This window comes from Rattus norvegicus, chromosome 17 (genome assembly GCF_021556685.1).
Source record: "Rattus norvegicus strain SHRSP/BbbUtx chromosome 17, alternate assembly SHRSP_T2T, whole genome shotgun sequence".
NCBI lineage: Eukaryota > Metazoa > Chordata > Mammalia > Rodentia > Muridae > Rattus > Rattus norvegicus.
Window position 1 is genome coordinate 2455504 of NC_141550.1, and position 23773 is coordinate 2479276.

The window sequence follows — 23773 nt, forward strand, 5'->3', positions numbered from 1 at the left end:
CAGTACCTCAACCGAGTTTTAAAATTACCTATTTGAGTCATGGACTGTACTGTGCATTGCAGTAACAGGGAAAGGATTTGTATGTGGAGCAGGACTTCTGCCCTCAGAACAGTGCAGGAGGACCAGTGTCCTGTGTACAGTGCAGAGTGAAACAGGGTAGGCAACAGCTAGATCACAGACTAATTGAAGTTTAAAGCCTTCATCTGCAGGGCTCACCTTTATGAATAAAGTCCTGCCTGACTTAGGGTGTGTGATTTTGTAATTTCCTAAGGAGTGTTAATTCATACCTTTTAATGTAAACACACAAGATTGGTGGGTGAGACTCTGGGACCCACTCCTGAAAGACAGTCTTACAACACCTTCCAAGATGTTCCAAGAGTGGACAGTAGGAAGGAGAAAGGACCTTTCATTAGTGTTTTCTGAGGTCTCTGTCCTTGGCGTGGGGCGGGGGTTGGGGGGTAACTACAAACAAAGAGGATCCTGTGTATGAATTGACTTCACTGACAACTTCGTGTGGAAGTGTGGATCACAGGAGACCTGTTTTGTCTCAGTTGCTTGACCAGCATACCTCCAGTAGGGGAGATGCTAAGTTCCTAAGACTTAGCTGTGTGGCTCAAGCTAATGAGGGATATGGGGAGGCCGAGTAGTCAGACACACCACTGGGAGATAGCAAGCACTATGTTCTAGGATTCCCCTTAGACACATCCATTAGGAAATCTGAGGGAGATCACAGTCCCACCGTGGTGAGTGTGAGGACCCCAGACCCCAGACCCCAGACGTGGAAGAGTACACTGGTGGATCTATCAGAGTCTAATGTGTTAGAGTAGGATGAGCTGTGATCCACACTGTTTTGTTGGTATATGTGTGGGTCTGGGGAGATGCACTGGGTTTTCTTTCCTCAGTGAGAGGGCATTCCTTGAGGAAGGGAGAATCTGGATTTCTAGCCATTGCTGTGTTGCTGCCATTCTCTCTATGCAGTGCACACACTGAAGCTTATAGTGTGTGGTACACAGACTTGTAGGGAATATTGAGGTCCAGTTTGTAGTAGTTCCAAATGAAATAACTCGACAAGTTCCGTAGGAGTGAAATCAAAGTTTGTGGCTTATCCAGAACAAAATTAGTTTCAAATGACCATCAAGTGCTGAAAGGAAAGCATAAATTGAAATGCAAGGAGATTATCACCTTTAAGCAGAAGATCCTTTCTATGGACTTGAAATCTTAGAAGATGCCATGAGAGTAACACGCTTTCCTACTAACCCTCCAATTAATGGAAGGAGTAGGCAAAGTGATTCTTAGTCCCAGTAAAAGATTCTACAACTGTTATTCATCTGTGATGGGGTCCAGCCCAGTTTAGAAGCCAGACTCAACAAGACCACTTATTTCTTGTGGGTTGGAAACAAGAAGGATGCAAAGGTCATGGATGCTTGCTCTGTGGTTCCAATTCAGCACTCTTCCAGCCATCTGTGTTCTGCAGAGTCAGAGCCCCAATGATGGGCCTGTTGAGTTCATTACTTGAGGTCATGAGGATGAAGCTTCAGTTGTATTTCCTGACCACATGATGTTGAGATACAAAACATGAGTCATCTGCTATGGAGAGCTGCATACACAATGTAGAAGTAACCAAAACAACAGCTATGTTACAAGTTGCCCCGTAAAATGTAAGCCACATATGTCTGAGACAGAGCCATAGGACTTGCCATTTGACCTGCAGGTTTCTTGCTCCATCTACTGATGTACCCATCCCTGTTTATTGGAATGGGAAGTGATATTCTGTGCCATTTTTGTCTTTTATTGTATACTTTTTTGTTTACCTTTCAAATGTTATTCCCTTTCCAGATTCCCGGACGTAAGTCCTCTATCCTATCCTCCTCTTCTTCATTGTAAGGGTGTTCCCCACCCCAACCACCCTCCCTTCCCACCCTCCTGACGTTCCCTTACACTGGGGGGCGGGTGTTCACCCTTGGTAGGACCAAGGGATTTTCTTCCTATTGTTGCCCAGCAAGGCCATCCTCTGCTACATTATCAAGCTGGAGCCATGGGTTAGTTCATGTATAGTCTTTGATAGTGGTTTAGTCCCTGGGAGCTCTGTTGTTGTTATGGGGTGGCAAGCCCCTTCAGCGTTTTCAATCCTTTCTCTAATTCCTCCAACAGGGATCCCATTCTCAGTTCAATGGTTTGCTGCTTGCATTTGCCTCTGTATTGGACATACTCTTGCTGTGCCTCTGAGGAGACAGCTATATTTGGCTCCTGTCAGCATGCAGTTCTTAGCTTCATTAATCTTATTTAGTTTTGTTGGATATATATGGCTCTGAATGGCTGTTCCTTCTGTCTCTTCTCCAAACATTTCTTCCATATACCCTCCTTTTAAGAAGGAGTTAAGCGGGCTGGAGAGATGGCTCAGCGGTTAAGAGCACCCGACTGCTCTTCCAGAGGTCATGAGTTCAATTCCCAGCAACCACATGGTGGCTCACAACCATCTGTAAAGAGATCTGATGCCCTCTTCTGGTGTATCTGAAGACAGCTACAGTGTACTTATATATAATAAATAAATAAATCTTTAAAAAAAAAAAAGAAGAAGGAGTTAAGCATCCACACTTTGCTTGTCCTTCTTGAACATCATGTGGTCTGTGGATTGCATCTTGGGTAATTGGAGCTTTTGGGTTAATATCCACTTATCAGTGAGTGCATACCATGTGTATTTTTCTGTGATTGGGTTACTTCACTCAGGATGATATTTTCTAGTTCAATCCATTTGCCTACAACTTTCATGAAGTCAATATTTTGATAGCTGAGTGGTACTCCATGGGGTAGATGTACCACATTTTCTGTATCAATTCTTCTGTTGAAGGTCATCTGGTTTCTTTCCAGCATTTGCTATTATAAATAAGACTGTTATCAACATAGTAGAGCATGTGTCTTTTTCGTATGTTGGAGCACCTTTTCCGTATATGCCCAGGAAAGGTATACTGGGTCCACACGTAGTGGAATGACCAGTTTTCTGAGGACCTTTCAGATTGATTTCGAGCGTGGTTGTACCAGTTTGCAATCCCAACAACAATGGAGGAGTGTTCCTCTTTCTCCACATCCTCGCCAGCATTTGTGGTCTTAGCCATTAGGTTTTGATCTTAGCCATTCTGAGTGGTGTGAAGTGGAATCTTAGGGTTGTTTTGATTTTCTTTTCCATTATGAGTAAGGATTCCAATGTGACTAAGCTGAGTATTCTTTATTCAGCTCTGTACTCCATCTTTAATAGGGTTATTTGACTCCCTGGGGTCTAATTTCTTGAATTCTCTGTATATTTTGCATATTAGCCTATCAGATGTAGGATTGGCAAAAATCTTTTCCCAATCTGTTGGTTGCCGTTTTGTCCTATTGACAGTGTCCTTTGCCTTACATAAGCTTTGCAGTTTTATGAGCCCCAAGTGTCGATTCTTGATCTTGGAGCTTAAGCCATTGGTGTTTTGTTCAGAAAATTTCCCCCAGTGCCCAGGTGATCGAGACTCTTCCTCACTTTTTTCCTATTAGTTTCAGTGTATCTGGCTTTATGTGGAGGTCCTTGATCCACTTGGACTTAAGCTATGGACAGGGTGATGAGAATGGTTCCATTTGCAATCCTGTACATGCTGACCTCCAGCTGAACCAGCACAAATTGTTATGAATGCTATCTTTTTTTCTATTGAATGGTTTTAGCTTTTTTGGGAAAGATCTAGTGACCATAGGTGTGTGGGTTCATTTCTCGGTCTTCAGTTCTGTTCCAGTGATCTACCTGCCAGTCTGTGTACCAATTCCATACAGTTTTTATCGCTATTGTTCTGCAATACTGTTTGAAATCAGAGATGATGATTCCCACAGAAGTTCTTTTATTGTTAAGGATAGTTTTCGCTATCCTGGGTTTTTTGTTATTCCAAATGAATTTGCAAATTGCTCTTTCTAACTCTATGAAGAATTGAGTTGGAATTTTGATGGGGATTGCATTCAATCTGTAGATTGCTTTTGGGAAGATGGCCATTTTTAACCTATTAATCTTTCCAATCCATGAGCATGGGAGATCTTTCCATCTTTTGAGATCTTCTTCACTTTCTTTCTTCAGAGACTTGAAGTTCTTTCACTTGCTTGGATAGAGTCGCACCAAGGTATTTTATGTTATTTGGGACTATTGTGAAGGAATGCCTTTTCTCTCATTTCTTTCTCAGCCTGTTTATCCTTTGAGTAGAGGAAGGCTACTGATTTGTTTGATTTACTTTTATACCAAGCCACTTTGCTGAAGTTGTTTATCAGGCTTAGTAATTCTCTGGTGGAACTTTTGGGGTCACTAAAGTATATTATCATATCATCTGCAAATAGTGATATTTTGACCTCTTCCTTTCCAATTTGCATTCCTTTGACCTCCTTTTGTTTTCCGATAGCTCTGGCTAGGACTTCGAGTAGTATGTTGAACAGGTAGGGAGAGATTGGGCAGCCTTGTCTAGTCCCCAATTCTAGTGGGATTGCTTCAAGTTTCTCTCCATTCAGTTTAATGTTGGCTACTGGTTTGCTGTGTATTGCTTTTACTATGTTTATGTATGGGCCTTGACTCCTGATCTTTCCGGAACTTTTATTGTGAAGGGGTGTTGAATTTTCTCATGCTTTCTGAGCATGTAATGAAATGATCATGTAGTTTTTTTCTTTGAGTTTGTTTATATAGTGGATTACGTTGATGGATTTCTGTATGTTGAAACATCCCTGCATCCCTGGGATGAAGCCTACTTTATCATGATGGATGATCATTTTGATGTGTTCTTGGATTAGGTTTGCAAGAATTTTATTGAATAATTCTGTGTCCATATTCACAAAGGAAATTTGTCTGAAGTTCTCTTTCTTTGTTGGGTTTTTGTGTGCTTTGTGTCTGTTTGTATTTTGTGGAATAGTTTGGACAGTACTGGTACGATATCTTCTATGAAGGTCTGATAGAATTCTGCAATAAACCCATCTGGTCCTAGGCTCTTTTTGGTTGGGAGACCTTTAATGACTGCTGCTGTTTCTTTAGGAGGGATAGGATTGTTTAGATGGTTTAGCTGATGCTGATTTAACTTTGGTATCTGGTACTTGTCTAGAAAATTGTCCATTTCCTCCAGATTATCCAGTTTTGTTGAATATAGGCTTTTGTAGTGGGATCTGATGATTATTTTAATTTCCTCAGATTCTGTTGTTATGTCTCCCTTTTCATTTCTGATGTTGTGAATTTGGATACACTCTCTGTGCCTTCTGGTTAGTCTGGCTAAGTGTTAATTTGTCTTGTTGATTTTCTCAAAGAACCAGCTCCTGATTTTGTATGGTCCTTTTCGTTTCTACTTGGTTGATTTCAGCCCTGAGTTTGATTATTTTCTGCCTTCTACTCCTCTTGGGTGTATTTGCTTCCTTTTGTTCTAGAGCTTTTCTGTGTGCTGTCAAGCTGCTGATTGATGTATGCTCTCTCCTATTCCTTTTTGGAGGCACTCAGAGCTGTGAGTTTTCCTCTTAGAACTGCTTTCATAGTGTCCCGTAAGTTTGGATATGTTGTGCCTTCTTTTTCATTAATTTCTAAAAGGTCTTTTATTTCTTTCTTTATTTCTTCCTTGTTATCATTGAGTAGAGCTTTGTTCAACTTCCATGTATATGTGGGCTTTCTGTCATTATTGTTGTTATTGAAGACCCGCCTTAGTCTATGGTGATCTGATTGGATGCATGGGATTATTTTAATCTTTTTATATCTGTTGAAGTCTGTTTTGTGACTGATTATATGGTCAGTTTTGGAGAAGGTACCATGAGGTCCTGAGATGAAGGTATATTCCTTTGTTTTAGGATGAAATGTTCTATAAATATTTCTTCAGTCCATTTGGTTCACAACTTCTGTTAGTTTCTCTATGTCTCTGTTTAATTTGTATTTCCATGATCCATTTATTGATGAGAGTGGGGTTCTCCTACTATTATTATTGTGTGAGGTGCAATGTATGCTTTGAGCTTCAGTAATTTTTTTTTTTTTAATAAGAATGTAGGTGCCATTACATTTGGAGCACAGATATTTAGGATTGAGAGTTTGTCTTGGCGGATTTTTCCTTTGATGAGTATGAAGTTTTCTTCCTTATTTTCTTTGGTAACTTTTGGTTGCAAGTTGATTTTACTCGATATTACAATGGTAGTCCAGCTTGTTTTTTCGAATCAATTGCTTGGAAAGTTGTTTTCCAGCCTTTTACTCTGAAGTAGTGTCTGTCTTTGTCTCTGAGTTGTGTTTCCTGTATGTAGCAAAATACTGGGTCCACTTTACATATCCAGTCTGTTAGTCTACATCTTTTTATAGGGGAGACCAGTCCATTGATGTTAAACTATATTAAGGAATAGTGATTTATGTTTCCTGTTAGTTTTGTTGTTAGAGGTGGAATTATGTTTGTTTGGTTCTCTGGTTTTGGGTTCATTGCATGAGATTTTTCTAGGATTTAGTTATCTTCCTTGTGTTGGAGTTTTCCACATATTGTCCTTTGTAGGGCTGGATTTTTAGAAAGATATTGTGTAAATTTTGTTTTGTAATAGAATATCTTGGTTTCTCCATCTATATTAATTGAGAGTTTTCCTGGATACAGTAGCATCTGCTGGCATTTGTGTTCTCCTAGTGTTTGTATGACATCTGCCAGGATCTTCTGGCTTTCATAGTCTCTGGTGAGAAGTCTGGTGTAATCCTTATAGGTCTGCCTTTGTATGTTAATTGACCTTTTTTCCTTACTGCTTTTAATATTCTTTCTTTGTTGTGTGCATTTGGTCTTTTAAGTATAATGTGACAGGAGCAATTTCTTTTCTGGTCCATCCTATTTGGAGTTTTGTAGTCTTCTTGTATATTTATGAGCATCTCTTTCTTTACTTTAGGGACGTTTTCTTCTATAATTGTGTTGAAGATATTTACTGGCCCTTTAAGGTAGGAGTCTTCACTTTCTTCTATATCTACTGTTTTTATGTTTAATCTTCTCATTGTGTCCTAGATTTCCTGGATGTTTTGGACTAGGAGATTTTTGCATTTTACATTATATTTCATGGTTGTGTCAATGTTTTCTATGGTATCTTCTGCCCCTGAGATTCTCTCTTCTATCTCTTGTATTCCGTTGGTGACACTTGCACCTAAGACTCCTGAACTCTTTCCTAGGTTTTCTATCTCCAGGGTTATCTCCCTTTGTGCTTTCTGTATTGTTTCTGTTTCCATTTTTAAATCATGGATGGTTTTATTCAATTCCTTTACCTGTTTGATTGTATTTTCCTGTAATTCTTGAAGGGATTTTTGTGTTTCCTCTTTAAGGGCTTTTACTTGTTTACTTGTTCTGTGCTGTATTTCTCTAAGGGAGTTATTTATGTTCTCCATCATAATCGTAAAATGTGATTTTAAATCCAAATCTTGCTTTTCCAGTGTGTTTGGAAATCCAGAGTTTGTTTTGCTCAGAGAACTGGGCTCTGATGATGCCAAGTATTCTTGGTTCCTGTTGATTAGGATCCTGTGCTGGTTGTCTCTGGTGTTGGCTTGTGTTGCTGTCTCTGACAGTGGCTTGACCCTTCTGTAGGCCTGTTTTCTTTCAGCTGAATCTGGGAACAGAAACCTACTCCTGGGTTTGTTTGACTTGAAGCCTCCAGGCGGGTTGCTGGCACAGAAGTGTAGGTCTTACCTCTGCTCATGGTGTGTAGGTTATCCTGGTGAGTGGCTTTCAGCTTTTGGCACAAGCAGAAACCAGAAGGTTCCTGCCCCTGACTGCTTCTAGGTCCCTGTGCCCAAAGGGCACAGATGGCTCTAAGCAATTTCCTCTTGGATGAAGAATGTGGTTGGAAAGTAGTTGGTTCCCCTGAGTTCTCTGGATTGTTTGCACTTCTGAGGGTCCAGTTTTCTTCCCTACAGGTTTGGGGTAGAGGGAGCTGTAGGACCAGTTCAGTTCAGTTCCAGGCTCCAGCAGAGCCTACTAGCAGGTTCCTGCCAGTGACTGCAGCTCTATTTCTGTATCCAGAGGCTACTATGCGAGTCCCCCGTGGGCCAGGAATGTAATGAGAAGTGGGCAGAAGTGGCAGTCTCTCCTGAGGTCTCAGATTTGTCCTCATTTCTAGGAATTTAGCTCTCTCCCCTACGGGATTTGGTGCTGGGACCTGTGGGATTCATTCAGTTCAGTTCCGGGCACAGCCAGAAACCAGAAGTGTCCTGTCCCAGAAGTCTTCTGCCTTGTGTGTCCTGAGGCCACTAGACTGGTTGCTTGGAGCAGAAGAGGTGATCTTACCTCTGCTCTCAGGTGTGACTCCTTGTGACTGCCTTTCAGTTCTCAGCACAGGCAGAAACTCGAAGGGCCCTGTCCCTGACTGCTCCTAGGTCCCTGTGTCCAGAGGGCACTGATGTCACTAGGAGGTTTAATCTTTGGTCAGATAGGTGTGCAGTAAGTAGTTGTCTCCTGTGAGTTCTTGGGATTGTCCACACTTCTGAGGGTCCAGCTGTCCCACCCACAAGATTTGGGTGGAGGGATCTCTGGTACTGGTTCAGTTCAGTTCCACTTCAGTTCAGGAATCAGCAGGTTCCTGCCAGTGACCACTCCTATATTCCTGTATCCAGGGGACACTATGCAAGTTCCTTTTGGTTGAGGAATGTGAACAGAAGTGGGCAGAAGTGGCGGTCTCCCCTGAGGTCTCAGGATTGTCCACACTTCTGGGAATTCAGCTCTCTACCCCATGGGATTTGCCATTTTATGTGATAAAGATATAACTTGCTTTCAGACTTTAGAGTATGTGACAGTCGAAAGATTGTCTTGAGGGTGACAGGGGACTTTGGACATTTGAACACTGTACATGCTGTAACAGACTTTAAGGGTCCTTGATGTTATATTAAATGCATTTTTGTCATGGAATGACCATGAACCTATAGAGAGCATGGTCTAGCATAGTTAGGTGGATGAAAGAGCATCTAGATAGTATGTTGACTTTAAACATTTGTCTCTTGTTGGTGGACTTGTTGGTTAGAATATGTGGAGAAGGACTCCTACAAGAGGCAATTCCTTATTGGGAAGGGATTTGAGTGTCTATAGACTTAATCAATAACCACTTATTTCTCTTATTCTGTTTTCCGGCAGATTCATCCTTCAGCTTCCTCCTCGTGTCCTTCCTTCCTGTCCTGCCTTCCTTTTAATAGACTCTGTCCTTAAATCATATGATTTACAGAAGAAGCAATGCTAAGCTATTTTGCTTAACTAATGTTTTCATATTTTTCAAATTTGGTTTTGTTTTTGAAGACAATGTTTCTCTTTGTGGCCATGGGTATCCTCAAAGTAGGCCTATATGCTAGTCAGGTCTTCAGTGTACGGATCAAATTGATTCTGGGTTCTGGTAGTGGAATCAAACGTGGGCCAACGTGCCTGGCCTTTCTCTTATTGATATAAATTGGCCTGGAAAGATTGTGTCTTTATATGTCAAGCATATGCTTTTGTGCTGAACTTACCCCACATTTTGATTTTTGAAATTTCTTAGTCATTATCATTCTATTTCCTATGGTACCATGTACTCATGATATTAATACTTCTGAGTCTTCTTAGTCATTGCAGGGCATTCACTGACCTTTTTTCTTTTTTTTTTCTTTTTTTTTTTTTTTTTCGGAGCTGGGGACCGAACCCAGGGCCTTGCGCTTCCTAGGCAAGCGCTCTGCCACTGAGCCAAATCCCCAACCCCTCTGACCTTTTTTCTAACTGTCGTGTTTGTTGTGACTTTATGTTAGAAAGACTATGAGTCTTTTGCCTATATGCATGAATATACACCTCAGGTGTGTCTAGTCCTCAGAGTAGCCAGACAATGGTCTGACACCTGCTGAAAGTAGAATAATGGATGGCTATGATCCTGCTGTAAATACAAGAAATTCACCTCAATTATTTGTAGGACCTGCAAGAGCTCTTCCTGAAGCATGTAGCCCTTTTACTACCCTGCCTTAAGTTCCTGACAGGTACACTTCCAGTCCCTGCCCTGGTTCCCTTGTATAGGGGAACAGTGTCACACAATAGAACACACACACACACACACACACACACACACACACACACACACACACAATGTTTATCCTAACTTATGTCTCATCCAAACTTCCCATAGCTAGTGTGTCCTCTCCGTTACTCTTTGCTCTATGCTCATACCTGCCCTTAGCTTAGTTGCCCAGTTACCTTTTCTTTGCTCACCACCATAAAACTACTCTCAGCTTAATTGCATTTCTAATCTCCTACCTGGGGTTGTGGCCAATGAACACTCCTCTGGACATCTTACATGGTTTTCGGCTCTCTCTCCAAAGCAAGACAAATCTCTATTTCCTGCCTCCTGCTTCTCTTTCCTCACCTTTGGGAACCTGGAATTCTCACCTTTTCTACCCTTTGCATTGGCTGCTGTCCATGGATCTTGATCAATCAAAGTCCAATTAGAGACAAGGAACTGCATAATTTACATGCAGATTCCCAGTCAAAGTATGAGAACCATGCCTTGTACTTCCCTGCTGAGCCATCTCTCCTGCACTGTGTTGTTTACATCTATTCAACTTTCATATTGCTAAGATTTTCTTCTACCTAATTGTAAAGTTCTTTTTCCCCCCCGGAGCTGAGGACCCGAACCCAGGGCCTTGCACTTGCTAGGCAAGCGCTCTACCACTGAGCTAAATCACCACCCCCCTGCCTAATTGTAAATATTTAAACATATATTCCCTGTTGGCAATATCTTGTTAATGTTATAATTTGTACCTGTGGACCTCAGGTTTCTGGAAGATGACTACAGTACTGGATTTTATGTATAATTCTCTCAGGAATTTAAGGAAAAACCTGAGGTTTTTCTATATTTCTGGTTTGGTTAGTCAATTCTGGTAGAGGATACAGGGTCTTACTATGTACCTTTGGCTGTTCTAGAACTCATTGTATACCCCACACTGGCATCCGATTCAATGTGATAACTCTGCTTCTGTCTCCTGACTGCAGTGTTAAAGGCACAGGACAATAGACCCAGCTTTTAACTGATTTTTACAGTTAGTAATGGTTAGTGTTAATATAATTTCTTCGATGTGTGGTAAGCACTATTGATCTTGTAGAGCTTGTGTCCTCTTTACATATTTAGGTGACATTTCACTAGAAAGGCTACATCCTATTGAACAGGCTGTGACATGACAGGGTTGAACCTCATTAATACATTTCCTTCAAGTATGTATTGGTAGTTAAAGTAGAACTTCAGAGTCAAGAAATAAGTCTGATAGTCCCCATAAGTATATGAACACATTGTCTATGAAGAACACATGCCCAATGTTGTCTCTATCATGCTTTCTTTTGTACCCATGTATGGGATACTCAAGAAGACAGTGACTTATGAGGATGTGCATGTGAACTTCACTCAGGAAGAGTGGGCTTTGCTGGATCCCTTCCAGAAAAAGCTCTACAAAGATGTCATGCTGGAGACCTACAGGAACCTCAATGCTATAGGTAAGAGTATAAATTCCCTTTCCTGTTTTTTTTTTTTTTTTAAAGATTTATTTATTTATTATATATAAGTACACTGTAGCTGTCTTCAGATACACCAGAAGAGGGCATCAGATCTCTTTACTGATGGTTGTGAGCCACCATGTGGTTGCTGGGAATTGAACTCATGACCTCTGGAAGAGCAGTCGGGTGCTCTTAACCGCTGAGCCATCTCTCCAGCCCCCCTTTCCTGTTTTAAAATTGGAGAAAACACTTTTTTTCTTTTGAAGCACTTCTGTAATTTCAATTGAGATGGGTAGAGAATTTGGTGAGTAAAGCGAGCATGACTTTACGATTTACTGAACATTGTCACTTACATTTTTCATAATTTCCATTCATTGTTTTTTTCTTACTCTATTTCAGGCTTTAATTGGGAAGACCAAAATATTGAGGAACATTGTCAAAGATCTAGAAGACAGAGAAGGTACTTCTTAAATGCAAGCTCATACAAATATGCCTCTGAAGAAATTTTAATGTGTGTTGAAAGTTTGAAAGTAAAGCAACAGTGTACCTAAGAACTGCTTTAAGTATATTGGTGATCAATACATTCTAACAAAACCATGGTATTCCATGTGCTTTTATCTTATTTGTTTTTTTTTTTTTTTTAAGATTTATTTCTTTTTTTTTTTTTTTTTTGTGGTTCTTTTTTTCAGAGCTGGGGACCGAACCCAGGGCCTTGCGCTTCCTAGGCAAGTGCTCTACCACTGAGCTAAATCCCCAACCTTTTTTTTTTTTTTTTGAGCTGGGGACCGAACCCAGGGCTTTGTGTTTCCTAGGTAAGCGCTCTACTGAGCTAAATCCCCAGCCCCGATTTATTTCTTATATATAGGTACACTGTAGCTGTCTTCAGACACACCAGAAGAGGGCATCAGATCTCATAGATGGCTGTGAGCCACCATGTGGTTGCTGGGATTTGAACTCAGAACCTCTGGAAGAGCAGTCAGTGCTCTTAACCACTAAGCCATCTCTCCAGCCCATCTTATTTGTTTTCAATGCAATTTTTTTAATAAAGTGGACTTTTAAACACTGCCTTAGTGTATATCAGCATTTGAAACACAGCCCTATTAGAACTACACTGTACAACTGGCAGTACATTTCTGTTAATTTTGTAAAAGCTCCACATGTTGAATAGTTGACAAATACATGTTGAAAAGCTTCTAATAAGCTCATTCCGATATTAATAGTGACACTGTTAGATTTAGTGAAATAGGCAGATTATTTGTTGTAAGAAGGATGTTGGGCATTAACCTCAATCCCTACATCTCCTGTCTATAAGAACAAAATGTTAAATTATGTGAATGCAATGTGTTTGTCTTCCTTTCATAGATATGTCATATATCTTGATGAATGCAAACCATGTATATAAAAGGGATATTGAAGGAAACAGTGTACCTCTCTCTCTGTTTATCTATCTATCCATCTATGTATCTATCGATCTTTATCTATCATATCTATCCATCCATCCATCCTTCCATCTATTTATCTTTCTACCTATCTTTCTATCTATGTATCTCAATCTTTTTCTGACACTCTCCCATAACAATGAGAAGATATATAGTGGGTGGCTGTTATACTAGACTGTTTCAACACGATAAATGTTTACAATCAATTATTTTTCCAACTTCATTGGCAATACATATGGAACCTCGATTTGTAATAAATTCTCTTGAGTACTAGGAATGGAGAAATGCTCCTGTTTCTCCTGGATTACTTCCCAAATATAGTATGAACTACACTACAGTAAATATTGGAAAACACTTAGTGTGTTAAAGCTCTGAGCTCTTTTACTTTTCTTTAAATTTGGGAAAAACCTTTTATAGAAAAAGGATATGTAAATCTGAGCTATGTAATAAATGCTCTGCCATCGCAGGCATCTTGGAAGATGCAAAACAGCCCATAGTCAAGGGAAAGCTTGAATGTGAACGAAGTGAAAAAAAATTTAAGGCCAGATGCCTCTTTATATTTAGAGAAACAGTAACATTAAATCATCCAGATGAAAGTGTTCATCAGTGTGGTAAACCTTTCACATGTGCATATTATCTTCTCAGGCATGAAAGAAGTCAGAGTGCAGAGATTCCCTCCGAATATACTCACTGTGGAAAACCCTTTGCTTTACATGCTCACAGTCATGCTCAAAGGAATGAAAGGATCCATTCAGAAAAGAAGCCCTCTGAAGTTATTCAGTGTGTTGAAGCCTTTTCTCCTTACACAGTTCTCCAAATACATAAAAGAACTCAAGCTAGACAGAAACCTTATGGATGTAGTCAACGTGGTAAAGTTTTTGAAAATCACAGTAAACTTAAAAAGCATGAAAGACTTCATACTGAAAAGAAACCCTACAAATGTCATGAATGTGATAAAGCCTTTTCACGATACAGTAGCCTCCAGAAGCATAAAAGAGTTCACACTGGAGAGAAACCCTACAAATGTCATGAATGTGATAAAGCCTTTTCACAACTCAGTATACTCTACAGGCATAAAAGAGTTCACACTGGAGAGAAACCCTACAAATGTAGGGAATGTGATAAAGCCTTTTCACGACCCAGTGGACTCCAGTTGCATAATAGAGTTCATACTGGAGAGAAACCCTACAAATGTAAGGAATGTGATAAAGCCTTTTCACAACACAGTAGCCTGTGGAGGCATAATAGAATTCATACCAGAGAGAAACCCTACAAATGTAGGGAATGTGATAAAGCCTTTTCAGGACACAGTCGACTCCAGATGCATAATAGGGTTCATACTGGAGAGAAACCGTACAAATGTAATGAATGTGATAAAGCCTTTTCACGACCCAGTATACTCTACAATCATAAAAGAGTTCACACTGGAGAGAAACCGTACAAATGTAATGAATGTGATAAAGCCTTTTCAGAATACAGTAACCTCCAGACGCATAAAAGTGTTCATACTGGAAAGAAACCCTACAAATGTAATGAATGTGATAAAGCCTTTTCACGACCCAGTAGCCTCCAGAAGCATAAAAGAGTTCACACTGGAGAGAAACCCTACAAATGTCATGAATGTGATAAAGCCTTTTCACAACCCAGTATACTCTATAGGCATAAAAGAATTCATACTGGAGAGAAACCCTACAAATGTAATGAATGTGATAAAGCCTTTGCAGACCACAGTAGCCTATGGAAGCATAAACGAGTTCACACTGGAGAGAAACCATACAAATGTAATGAATGTGATAAAGCCTTTTCAGAACACAGTAACCTCCAGACGCATAAAAGAGTTCACACTGGAGAGAAACCCTACAAATGTAAGGAATGTGATAAAGCCTTTTCAGACCACAGTAGCCTCCGGACGCATAAAAGAGTTCACACTGGAGAGAAACCCTACCAATGTAGGGAATGTGATAAAGACTTTTCAGGACCCAGTAGCCTCCAGATGCATAATAGAGTTCACACTCGAGAGAAACCCTACAAATGTAGTGAATGTGATAAAGCCTTTTCACAACACAGTAGCCTCTGGAGGCATAATAGAATTCATACCAGAGAGAAACCCAGAAATGTAATGAATGTGATAAAGCCTTTTCAGACCACAGTAGCCTACTGAGGCATAAAAGAATTCACACTGAAGACAAACCCTACAAATGTAGTGACTGTGGTGAAGCCTTTTCACAACACAATAGACTCCTGATGCATAGAAGGATTCACACTGGAGAGAAACCCTACAAATGTAAGGAATGTGATAAAGCCTTTTCACAACACAGTAGACTCTAGATGCATAGAAGAATTCATACAGGAGCAAAACCCATCAAATGTAATGAATGTGTTAAGGCCTTTTCACAACAAAGTAGTCTCCAGACACAGAGTTCATACTGGAGAGAAACCCTACAAACGTAAGCAATGTGATAAAGCCTTTCACAACACTGTAATCTCCAAATACATTAAAGAACACACACAGGAGAGATACCCTCCAAATGTAACCAATGTGACAAAGCCTTTTCCCAACATAATAGTCTCCAAATACATAGAAAAATACATACTGGAGAGAAACCCTACAAGTTAACAATGGTGATAAAAGTTTTCCAATCCACATTCATCTTTTTTTGTTTGTTTGTTTTATTCTGTTAAGAATTAAAGACAGATTTTATTTTAAACTCTGATTTACCAAATTAGCTTTTCCTACCAACTCTCAGAGCAGAGACTTTCACAGGATTCACAATCTTTTGTTTATTGGCTGCGTTTGTGGGGGCCTTGGCAGCCACCATTGCTGTCTTTGATACCCGCTTAGCCTTTTTTGTTTTCTTCTCAGCCCTTCTAGTCTGCTCTCAATGAGCTTTCCTGACTCCGGGTTTCTGATTCTTCTTAGCATGATATCAGCAGGAGACACACAGGGATGACTCCCTGGAACATGACTGTACTGAGGGTTGTTTTCTTTTGAATTTCTTCAGCCTGTGTTTCGTGTGTGTGTGTGTGTGTGTGTGTGTGTGTGTGTGTGTGTGTGTGTGTTTCTGTAAAGGGCCTTCTAGTTCATCTGCCTAGGATTCCTTTTTGAAAGGAATGCAGACTCACTTTTCCAGTAAGAAAAATGGAAAACTTTCCAGTCTGCCTTGGCATAATGCTACCCATGTCCCAGGTAGATCTTGTACCCACTGAAACTGAACAGCGCATCCTTCACGGTGACAGATGCTCACCTGCCAGGGAGAGACAGCAAAGAGCACAGTCATCTTAAAAGGCATGGTGAGTGTGTGATGTCATTAAGCAGGTGAAGACAGGTACAAGATAGGACGAGGCCTGTCATTGGATGAGAGGGTAGGATGAAATGCAGAAAAGTTTGAGGGAAGCGGATCTTATCAATTGGATCAGAGGTTATTGTGTGTTGTTTCTTGTGGGGAATTAAGTTTAATAGAGTATGTATCGGCTGGGACCTAAGCCACCATGGAATTGAGATGTATATTTCTGGCAAAGCCTGCCTTGGGGAATGCATTGGTAGACAGATTGTTGCCAGGCTCAGAGAGAGGCCATAGGCAGTGTTATAGGGGCTAGAGCAAAGGAGGTGAGAGGCTTTGCTGATTGAGATTAAGATATCTACCAGATATCTTGGGACACTGTAGTGCCGACCAAGTGGGGGTAAAAGACAGCATTCCATTTTTATAATTTTACAGCAACACATACACCTGCAGAGAAGCCATTGGTATTTTGTACAGTAAATTTTCCCCTTTTCCCATGTATTTGAGGCTCATCACCAAGTTTTCTTCTGTTAGTTTGAGTATCTGGTTTTATGTGGAGTTCCTTGATCCACTTGAATTTATAGGTTTGTAAAATGTGATAAGAATGGGTCAATTTGCATTCTTCTACATCTTAACCTCCAGGTGAACAAGCACCATTTGTTGAAATGTTATCTTTTTTCCACCTGATGGTTTTAGTTCCTTTGTCAAACATCAGTTGACCACATGAGTGTGGGTTCATTTCTGGGTCTTCAATTCTGTTCCACTGATCTGCCTGTCTCTGTACGAATACCATACAGTTTTTATCCTCATTGCTCTGTAGTACTGCTTGGGGATGATGATTTCCCCAGAAGTTCTTTTATTGTTGAGTATTTTGTATGCTATTCTGGTTTTTTTGTTATTCCAAATGAATTTGCAAATTGCTCTTTAGTCTTTGAATAATTGAGTTGGAAATTTGGTGGAGATTTCATTGAATCTGTAGATTTCTTTTGGCCAAATGGCCATTTTTGCAATATTAATCTTGCCAATCCCTGAGCATGGGAGATCTTTCCATCTTCTGAGATCTTCAATTTTTCTTCAGATGCTTGAAGTTCTTGTCATGTAGACATTTCACTTGCTTGGTTAATGTCACAACAATGTATTTTACATTTTTGTGACTACTGTCAAGGGTATCATTTCCCAAGGACACATGCTGCTCTATGTTTATCAAAGCCTTAGTTAAAAGAACTCAGATGGCCTCGAACACAGGAAGGGATACAGAAAATGTGGTAAGTTTACAAAATGGAGTACTACATGGCCATTAAATACAATGACTGCATAAAATTCTTAGGCAAATCGTTGGAACTATAAAATATCATAGTTACCGAGGCAACTCGGTCACAAACAGACACACATGATATCACAAACTGATAAATTGGAATTAGCCCAAAAGCTCAGAATACCCACAATAAAATTAACACATCCTATGAAGCTCATGAAGAAGGAAGACCAAAGTGTGGATGCTTTAGTCCGTAGAAGGGAAAACAAAATACCCAGAGAAGGAAATAAGGAGACAAAGTATGGAGTAGAGACTGAAGGGAAAACATGAAGAGAATACTCCACAGGGTGTTCACCCCACATACAGTCACCAAACAGATACTATTGCAGATGCCAAGAAATGCTTGCTGACTGGTGCCTGATAAAGCTGTCAGGTGAAAGGCTCAGCTAGAGCCTGGCAAATACAGAGGTGGATTTTTAAAGCAAACCATTGGGCTGAGTACGGGGTCCCCAATGGAGGAGTTAGAAACAGGATTGGAGGACCTAAAGAGGTTTGCAACCCCATAGGAAGAAGAATAATATCAACCAAGCTGATCCCACAGAGCTTCCAGGCACTAAATGCCCAACAAAAGAGCACACGTGGAGCCACCCATGACTCCAGCTACATATGTAGCAGAGGATGGCCCTATTGGAAATCAGTGGGAGGAGAGACCCTTGTTCCTGTCAAGCTGCAATGCTTCAGTGCAGTGGAATGCCAGGAAGGCAAGCAAGAGTGGGTGGGTTTGTGGGAGCACCCTCACAGAAACAGGGGAGTGGCTATGTGATAGTGGGTTTTTGGAGTAGAAACTGGGAAAGGGGATAACATTTGAAGTGTAAATAAAGAAAATATCCTTTGACAGAAAAGGAGAAAAAGAACTGGGGTCTTCTTTAGAATGTCACAGCCTTGAGACACACAGCACTCAGGAATGAGGTAAAATGCCCTTCATGTCAAATTGCTGCAGTCAATTACCTAAACTGAAACAGGTGGTTAATGTGAGGTCTTTCTCTTATTTGGAATACATAACATGGCAAAACCCCTCTGTTTTTCTGGAGCTTTTGAGTTCACAAGAAAAATCTTTATCTAGGCCATATCTTCTGGTAGAAGCTTACATATGTAAGGATGATGAATATGGGAACTTTTTCTTTTTCTTCCTGCCATACTCTGGCAAGAGAGATCACTATTTTTCTAGCATTCCAGGTTCCGTGTTAGGAATTCTGGAATATGCTGAAGACCAGCTGAGACATACAGACAGCACTGTATTCTTCAGCTTGCCATTGTAACACAGTCATTGTTTTACTCGTGGACAACATTCCATGAGACATTTCTCTATATCCACTTCATCCATACATAGAGAGAGCCATCCTTTGGGTTCTGTTCATCTGGAAAACCTCTGCTAATACAGATAATGTGTTTTCACCTCCCACTGAGGAAGATGTGCTGTCTTCTAATAGTGCTCCACTGAGATTGCCATCCATATCCTACTTTTTCCCCAGGTTGTCTTGATTCTCATATTGAAATAACGAGATAATCCCCATTTCTGGAGAATTATTTTGAAAGGGAAAGATAAACCTTTTTTATCTCCACTGGAGCAACCCTTGTATCCATTTGGAACACCAGGCCTCTTTGAAAAAACAGCCATAAAGCACCATCTTCAGGATAGACCACAATAGAGAAAGTCATGAGACACCAGCTCTAGGAACAGACAATAAAATCTAGAACAAATTCATAAACACCCCTCGCTCCAGAGACCAGTCCAGGTATAAGTACAAATATGGGAAATACCTTTTCTCCGAATGGGCCATTTGCACTGGGCAGCCCTATTTCATTACATGGTTAAAAGTTCATAACACAGGGATGCAAAACACTGACAACGTGTGACCTCTTAGCATCCACCAAAGAAATATTTTATTATGCTAAAGATTTTCCCTGGTTCCCTATAAAATGATTTTGTGCTTTCCCTGGGGTTGGTATTTCAAAGAATGGTTGACCTGTGTATGAAGACCATCTCTGTAAAATGAGCCCTCTTTTTTTTTTTTTTTTTTGCATACTATCTAAGTCTGGGGTCTGCCTTCAGTGATATTCAGACCCTTACATTATATAGCAGATGAATAGTAGCTACAGTTTCCTGATGTAAGTGTGAAGTTACAGAAACAAACATCATATTTTGTGTCCAGGAAGCTCTTTCAATTGGGAAGACCCCATCTTTCAAGGGGTCATATAGTGAATAATGGATGTTAGAAGCTATCCATCTTGATTCAAGGAGGTATAGCTTGAGTGGAGGAGGAGGGAGAGGACAAAGGGGTGGTAGAAAAGAAAAGGAAGAGGAAGAGTGAAAAGAAGAACAAGAAGAGGAACAAGACAACAAGAAGAAGGAGAACAAGATGAGGAAGGAGGAGGAAGAAAAGGCAGAGCAGAAGAAACTGAAGAGGAAGAGGAGGAGGAAGAGTGTGAGAAGGAAAAGCAGGAGCAGTATATATGGAAGAGAAGAATGAGGACAAGAAGAATGGGTGGGAGGAGGAGGGGGAAGAAATTGCTGCTGGAAGATAGAAAGGTGGGATAATGGAGGACAGGCCTATTTGACACCGAAACACAAATCTTGGGGATCTTAAAAGGGTCAGTCCTGGACTAGAATGCTGGCCCAGGAAACCTTAAGCTGATGTGTCCCTTCAGCACAATCTAACCCTAAGAGAGGTGCTTATGGCACTCAAGATCCACTGGCCAATCCGGGCCTCTAGGAAGACCCTGCAATCAGAAGAGGAGGGATCTTACAGGTGCCTTGTTCCTACAGCAAGTTCAGCTCTCTTGCTGTGGATGCTTCTAAGGTTGGTATAGTGTGTTTTGACCTCTTCTGCTGATTACTTTCCAGGAGTGCAGGCTGAGCTATTAAGCCTCATTGTGGTGAGCATGTGACCACTGTCCCTAACCTGAATTATCAGAGGACTGAGAATGGGGAGGTGGCCAAGTGGCCCTCCTGTGTGCAGGGTGTAAATTAGCAGCCACCTTTGAGGTTCTTGTGGTCCTAGCCACTAAGTGTTCTTATGGGTTTCACATGAATAACTTCAGTATGGGAGCCTCATCTGCACAAACCATTTGGAGCAAGGAATTTCAAGTACAGATGCATCTTTGGCAAGATTCCAAATTCGGAGATCTTGTTTCTCAGCATCTGAACTTTTCCTTAAATATTACTTGCTTATTCAAAATTTCTCTGTTGACCATTCTCTCTTTAGTACTGTACCCTATACTTTAATTGGGATATTTGAGTTGTTTCTGTCTAACCTCTTGAGTTCTTCAGAAATTTTTAATACTAACCCTACGTAAGATAAAGCGTTAGTGAATATTCTGTTTCAATCTTTAGGCTGCTGTTTTGTCCTACTGACAGTGACCTTTACTTTAAAGATATTTTGTAGTTTCATGAAGTCCCACTTTTCAATTGCTGATGTTGGTGCCTGAACCGTTGCCATTCTTTTAAGGAAATTGCGTCTTGAGTACTTGTGTCTGATATTATGTTGAGGTCCTTGATTCAATAGGATTGTGGTTGATGTTTACATGTGTTCTTGGCTTCAGTTTGGTGTGTGTGTGTGTGTGTGTGTGTGTGTCTGTTGTGGCTCCATTTTCATTGAATTCTGGAAAGTCTATAATTACTTTCTTATTTCTTCACTGACATGGTGATCAGAGCAAAAAGAATATTTAGTTTGAGAGAAGTTTTAGGCTATCTGTTCTGTTCATGGACAGAAGTTTCCCTACTACAGCTGTGTGTTTTTCACCTTCCCACTGCGGAAGTTGTTGCTAGGTAATGATAGTGCTCCAAAATCATTTTCATCCATTTCCTTCTTTTCTCCCAGTGTCAGGAGTCTCTAGGTAGCAGCTGCAGTTGTCCTGATACCATCGTGAAGTCACAGAAACAAATGCCATATTTTGTAACCTAAATCTCTTTTTAATTGGAGTCTTCTTAGAACAGTTTTCCTGTGAATGTGATAGTTCACCCTCCTGCAAGTTGAATAGTGTATTGTGAAATATATCCACCTTGATTCCTGGAGGAAGAAGAGAAGATGCCTGCTGAGTGCTAATGCTGTCTTCAATTTAGATTGTAACCATAGTATAAATACAAGTAAGCATAACCATAGTAACTATAAGTATTGAAGAAAAGTATAAGTTGATAATGAATCTTATTTGCAAGAAAAAATGTTGAAGCGCTATCTCTTTTAATGTGTTATTGCATTCTTAGAGAGAAACACTTATTCAGAACAATTTTCTCAGAACCACAATGAGTTCCAGACAACTGTCGCAGTAGGTATGGCTGGTTGCTTCTAAACCTCATGACATAATTTCAGTTTCCAATAGACGCATATTATCTATGAATTCTTTTCTCATTTCTATAGTTAGAGTCTGGCATAGGTATGTCACCCACTGGCAGTATATAAAACATTAAACAAAATAAGGAACAATGATGTCACTTGAAGCTAAAAGCATACTTGGATCTTTTCTGTAGAATGCACATAGTGGAAGTGGACAATAGACACCTGTAAGATGCTTTTTTCTCACTGCTACCTATACCCATGGCACAGGTGTATATGCACAAACATAGTTGATGTTGGGAGCGGCTAAAGATGACACTGACATCTGGTGGTTGTTTGTGGTATACAACCATTATAGCCATGTCCCTGGCCTTCTTCTGGCATTTACAAGGCCATGGTGATATGCATGCTAATAAGGTATTTCATACTCCACCAGTCCCCAGAGGACATTTTCACAGCCACTGTCTGTCTTGTACTTAAGGCAAGTGCCTTTGTTCCCAGTTCCCCCATATCAAGAATGAGGTGTTCCTGCAATAAAGGCTGTTGAGAAGAATCCAACGGTGTTGTGTCTTCCTTGCTGGTCGAGGTGGGCGTTTCAACTGGTGGCCAAAGTAGGGGGACCTGAGAAAATTCTCTTTTGTCGTTTGGATTCAGAACTTTCCAGACTCAGGACGGTCGACGTCTGTAAGTTCCCAGAAGGGGCCATTAGCTTCCGGAGAAGGGACAGTACGGTTCCCGGATAAGGGACGATAAGTCTCCTGGATAAGGGACGATAAGGCTCCCGGATAATAGGGATTATTAAATTTCCCTAATGGAACAATAAGGTTCTCTGGAGTAAGCAGAGACGATGAAAGCCTTGGTTTGGAGGCAAAGGGGTTTGTGGAACAAGGCAATGTTGTCTTTCTCATTTGATCCTTTGTGGGTTGGACTAGCACTTTTGCCTTATACTCTTTTTGTGTTGTGGTGTTGCTACTATTTGAATTGCCACCGTCCAGGGCACGAATGCATTTGCTGGGAAGAGCCCACTAATGATGAGCCACAAGATCGTGTGTAAATAAACACGCCAGCTCGCCCTGCTCGTAAATCGATTGTAAATAAGGTCTTAAAGCATGGGGAACTCACACTCCACCCTGCTCCTGTCAGCTCTTCAGGAGCTTCTTGGTCAGCATAAGCTTAAAATCGAAAAGAAAATCCTGTTGAGTTTTTTTGATGAATGTAACCATTGTGCTCTGTGGTTTATAGTGTCAGGGTCGCTCACCTTAAGAGCATGGGACAAGTTAGGAAAAGATCTGGATAGGGAAACAACAGAGGGCAAGCTTAAACCAGGGACAAAGCCGCTTTGGCATATGGTTCGTGCCTGTTTAGAAGATAAACGATGTGAAGAAGCTGTTAGGACAAGTCAGAAAATCCTTACAGAGCAACAAGAGAGTATGTCAGAAGGAGAGAAAGTTTTGAAGGAAGGAAAGAAAAGAAAAGGAGGAAAAGAAGTAAAGGAAAAGACAGAAAAGACCAAGGAGAGGATAGACAGAGACAGAGATAATAATCACGACCTAGAGACAAAGAAAATCTATCCCTCATTAAAGGCATTGACCTTGGGAATGTCTAGTGACTCAGAGGTCAGTGATAATGACTTAGTTGACTTTGAGGAAGAAGCCGCTCGGTATGAGAAAGGGATTTATCATCCTAACTGGCCACTTGCCAACACTATGCAGAAACAAGCCAAAGAATTAGATAAGAAAGCAATTGTACCAACGACACCCCCTGCACCTCCGTATAACTTTCAATGTAAAAGGATGGTGAAGCTTGCAGGACGTACTTCTTTTTACCCAGAAGGTATGGAAAGAGTTACGATTGAGTTTTCCAGTTTTTCTGGATGCAAACAGGCAGCTGAAAGACCCTCAGAGAGAATCTTCCTTCAGGAAGGAGATCCCCAAGCCCAATGACCAGGCCAAGACCTCCGGAAGCAATCAGCAAGAGGGTTTATTGTACACAGGTATCTGCA

At 40.7% G+C, this 23773-nt stretch overlaps 1 protein-coding gene across 5 annotated transcripts in view; it reads left to right on the forward strand.

Moving 5' to 3' along the window:
- Positions 1 to 22324, forward strand: part of LOC134478814 (zinc finger protein 431-like) — a 59547-nt gene extending 37223 nt beyond the window's left edge. For 3 of the 5 annotated variants that reach the window (XM_087591782.1, XM_087591781.1, XM_087591779.1), the window contains 3 exons: positions 11336 to 11462; positions 11862 to 11922; positions 13547 to 22324. In XM_087591782.1, the coding sequence (XP_087447908.1) occupies positions 11336 to 11462; positions 11862 to 11922; positions 13547 to 15062 (1704 nt within the window). In that variant the 3' untranslated portion in view covers positions 15063 to 22324. The remainder of the gene's footprint in view (positions 1 to 11335; positions 11463 to 11861; positions 11923 to 13546) is intronic. The other 2 variants (XM_087591784.1, XM_087591780.1) reach the window with 1 other exon arrangement.
- The last annotated feature ends 1449 nt before the right edge of the window (positions 22325 to 23773 follow it).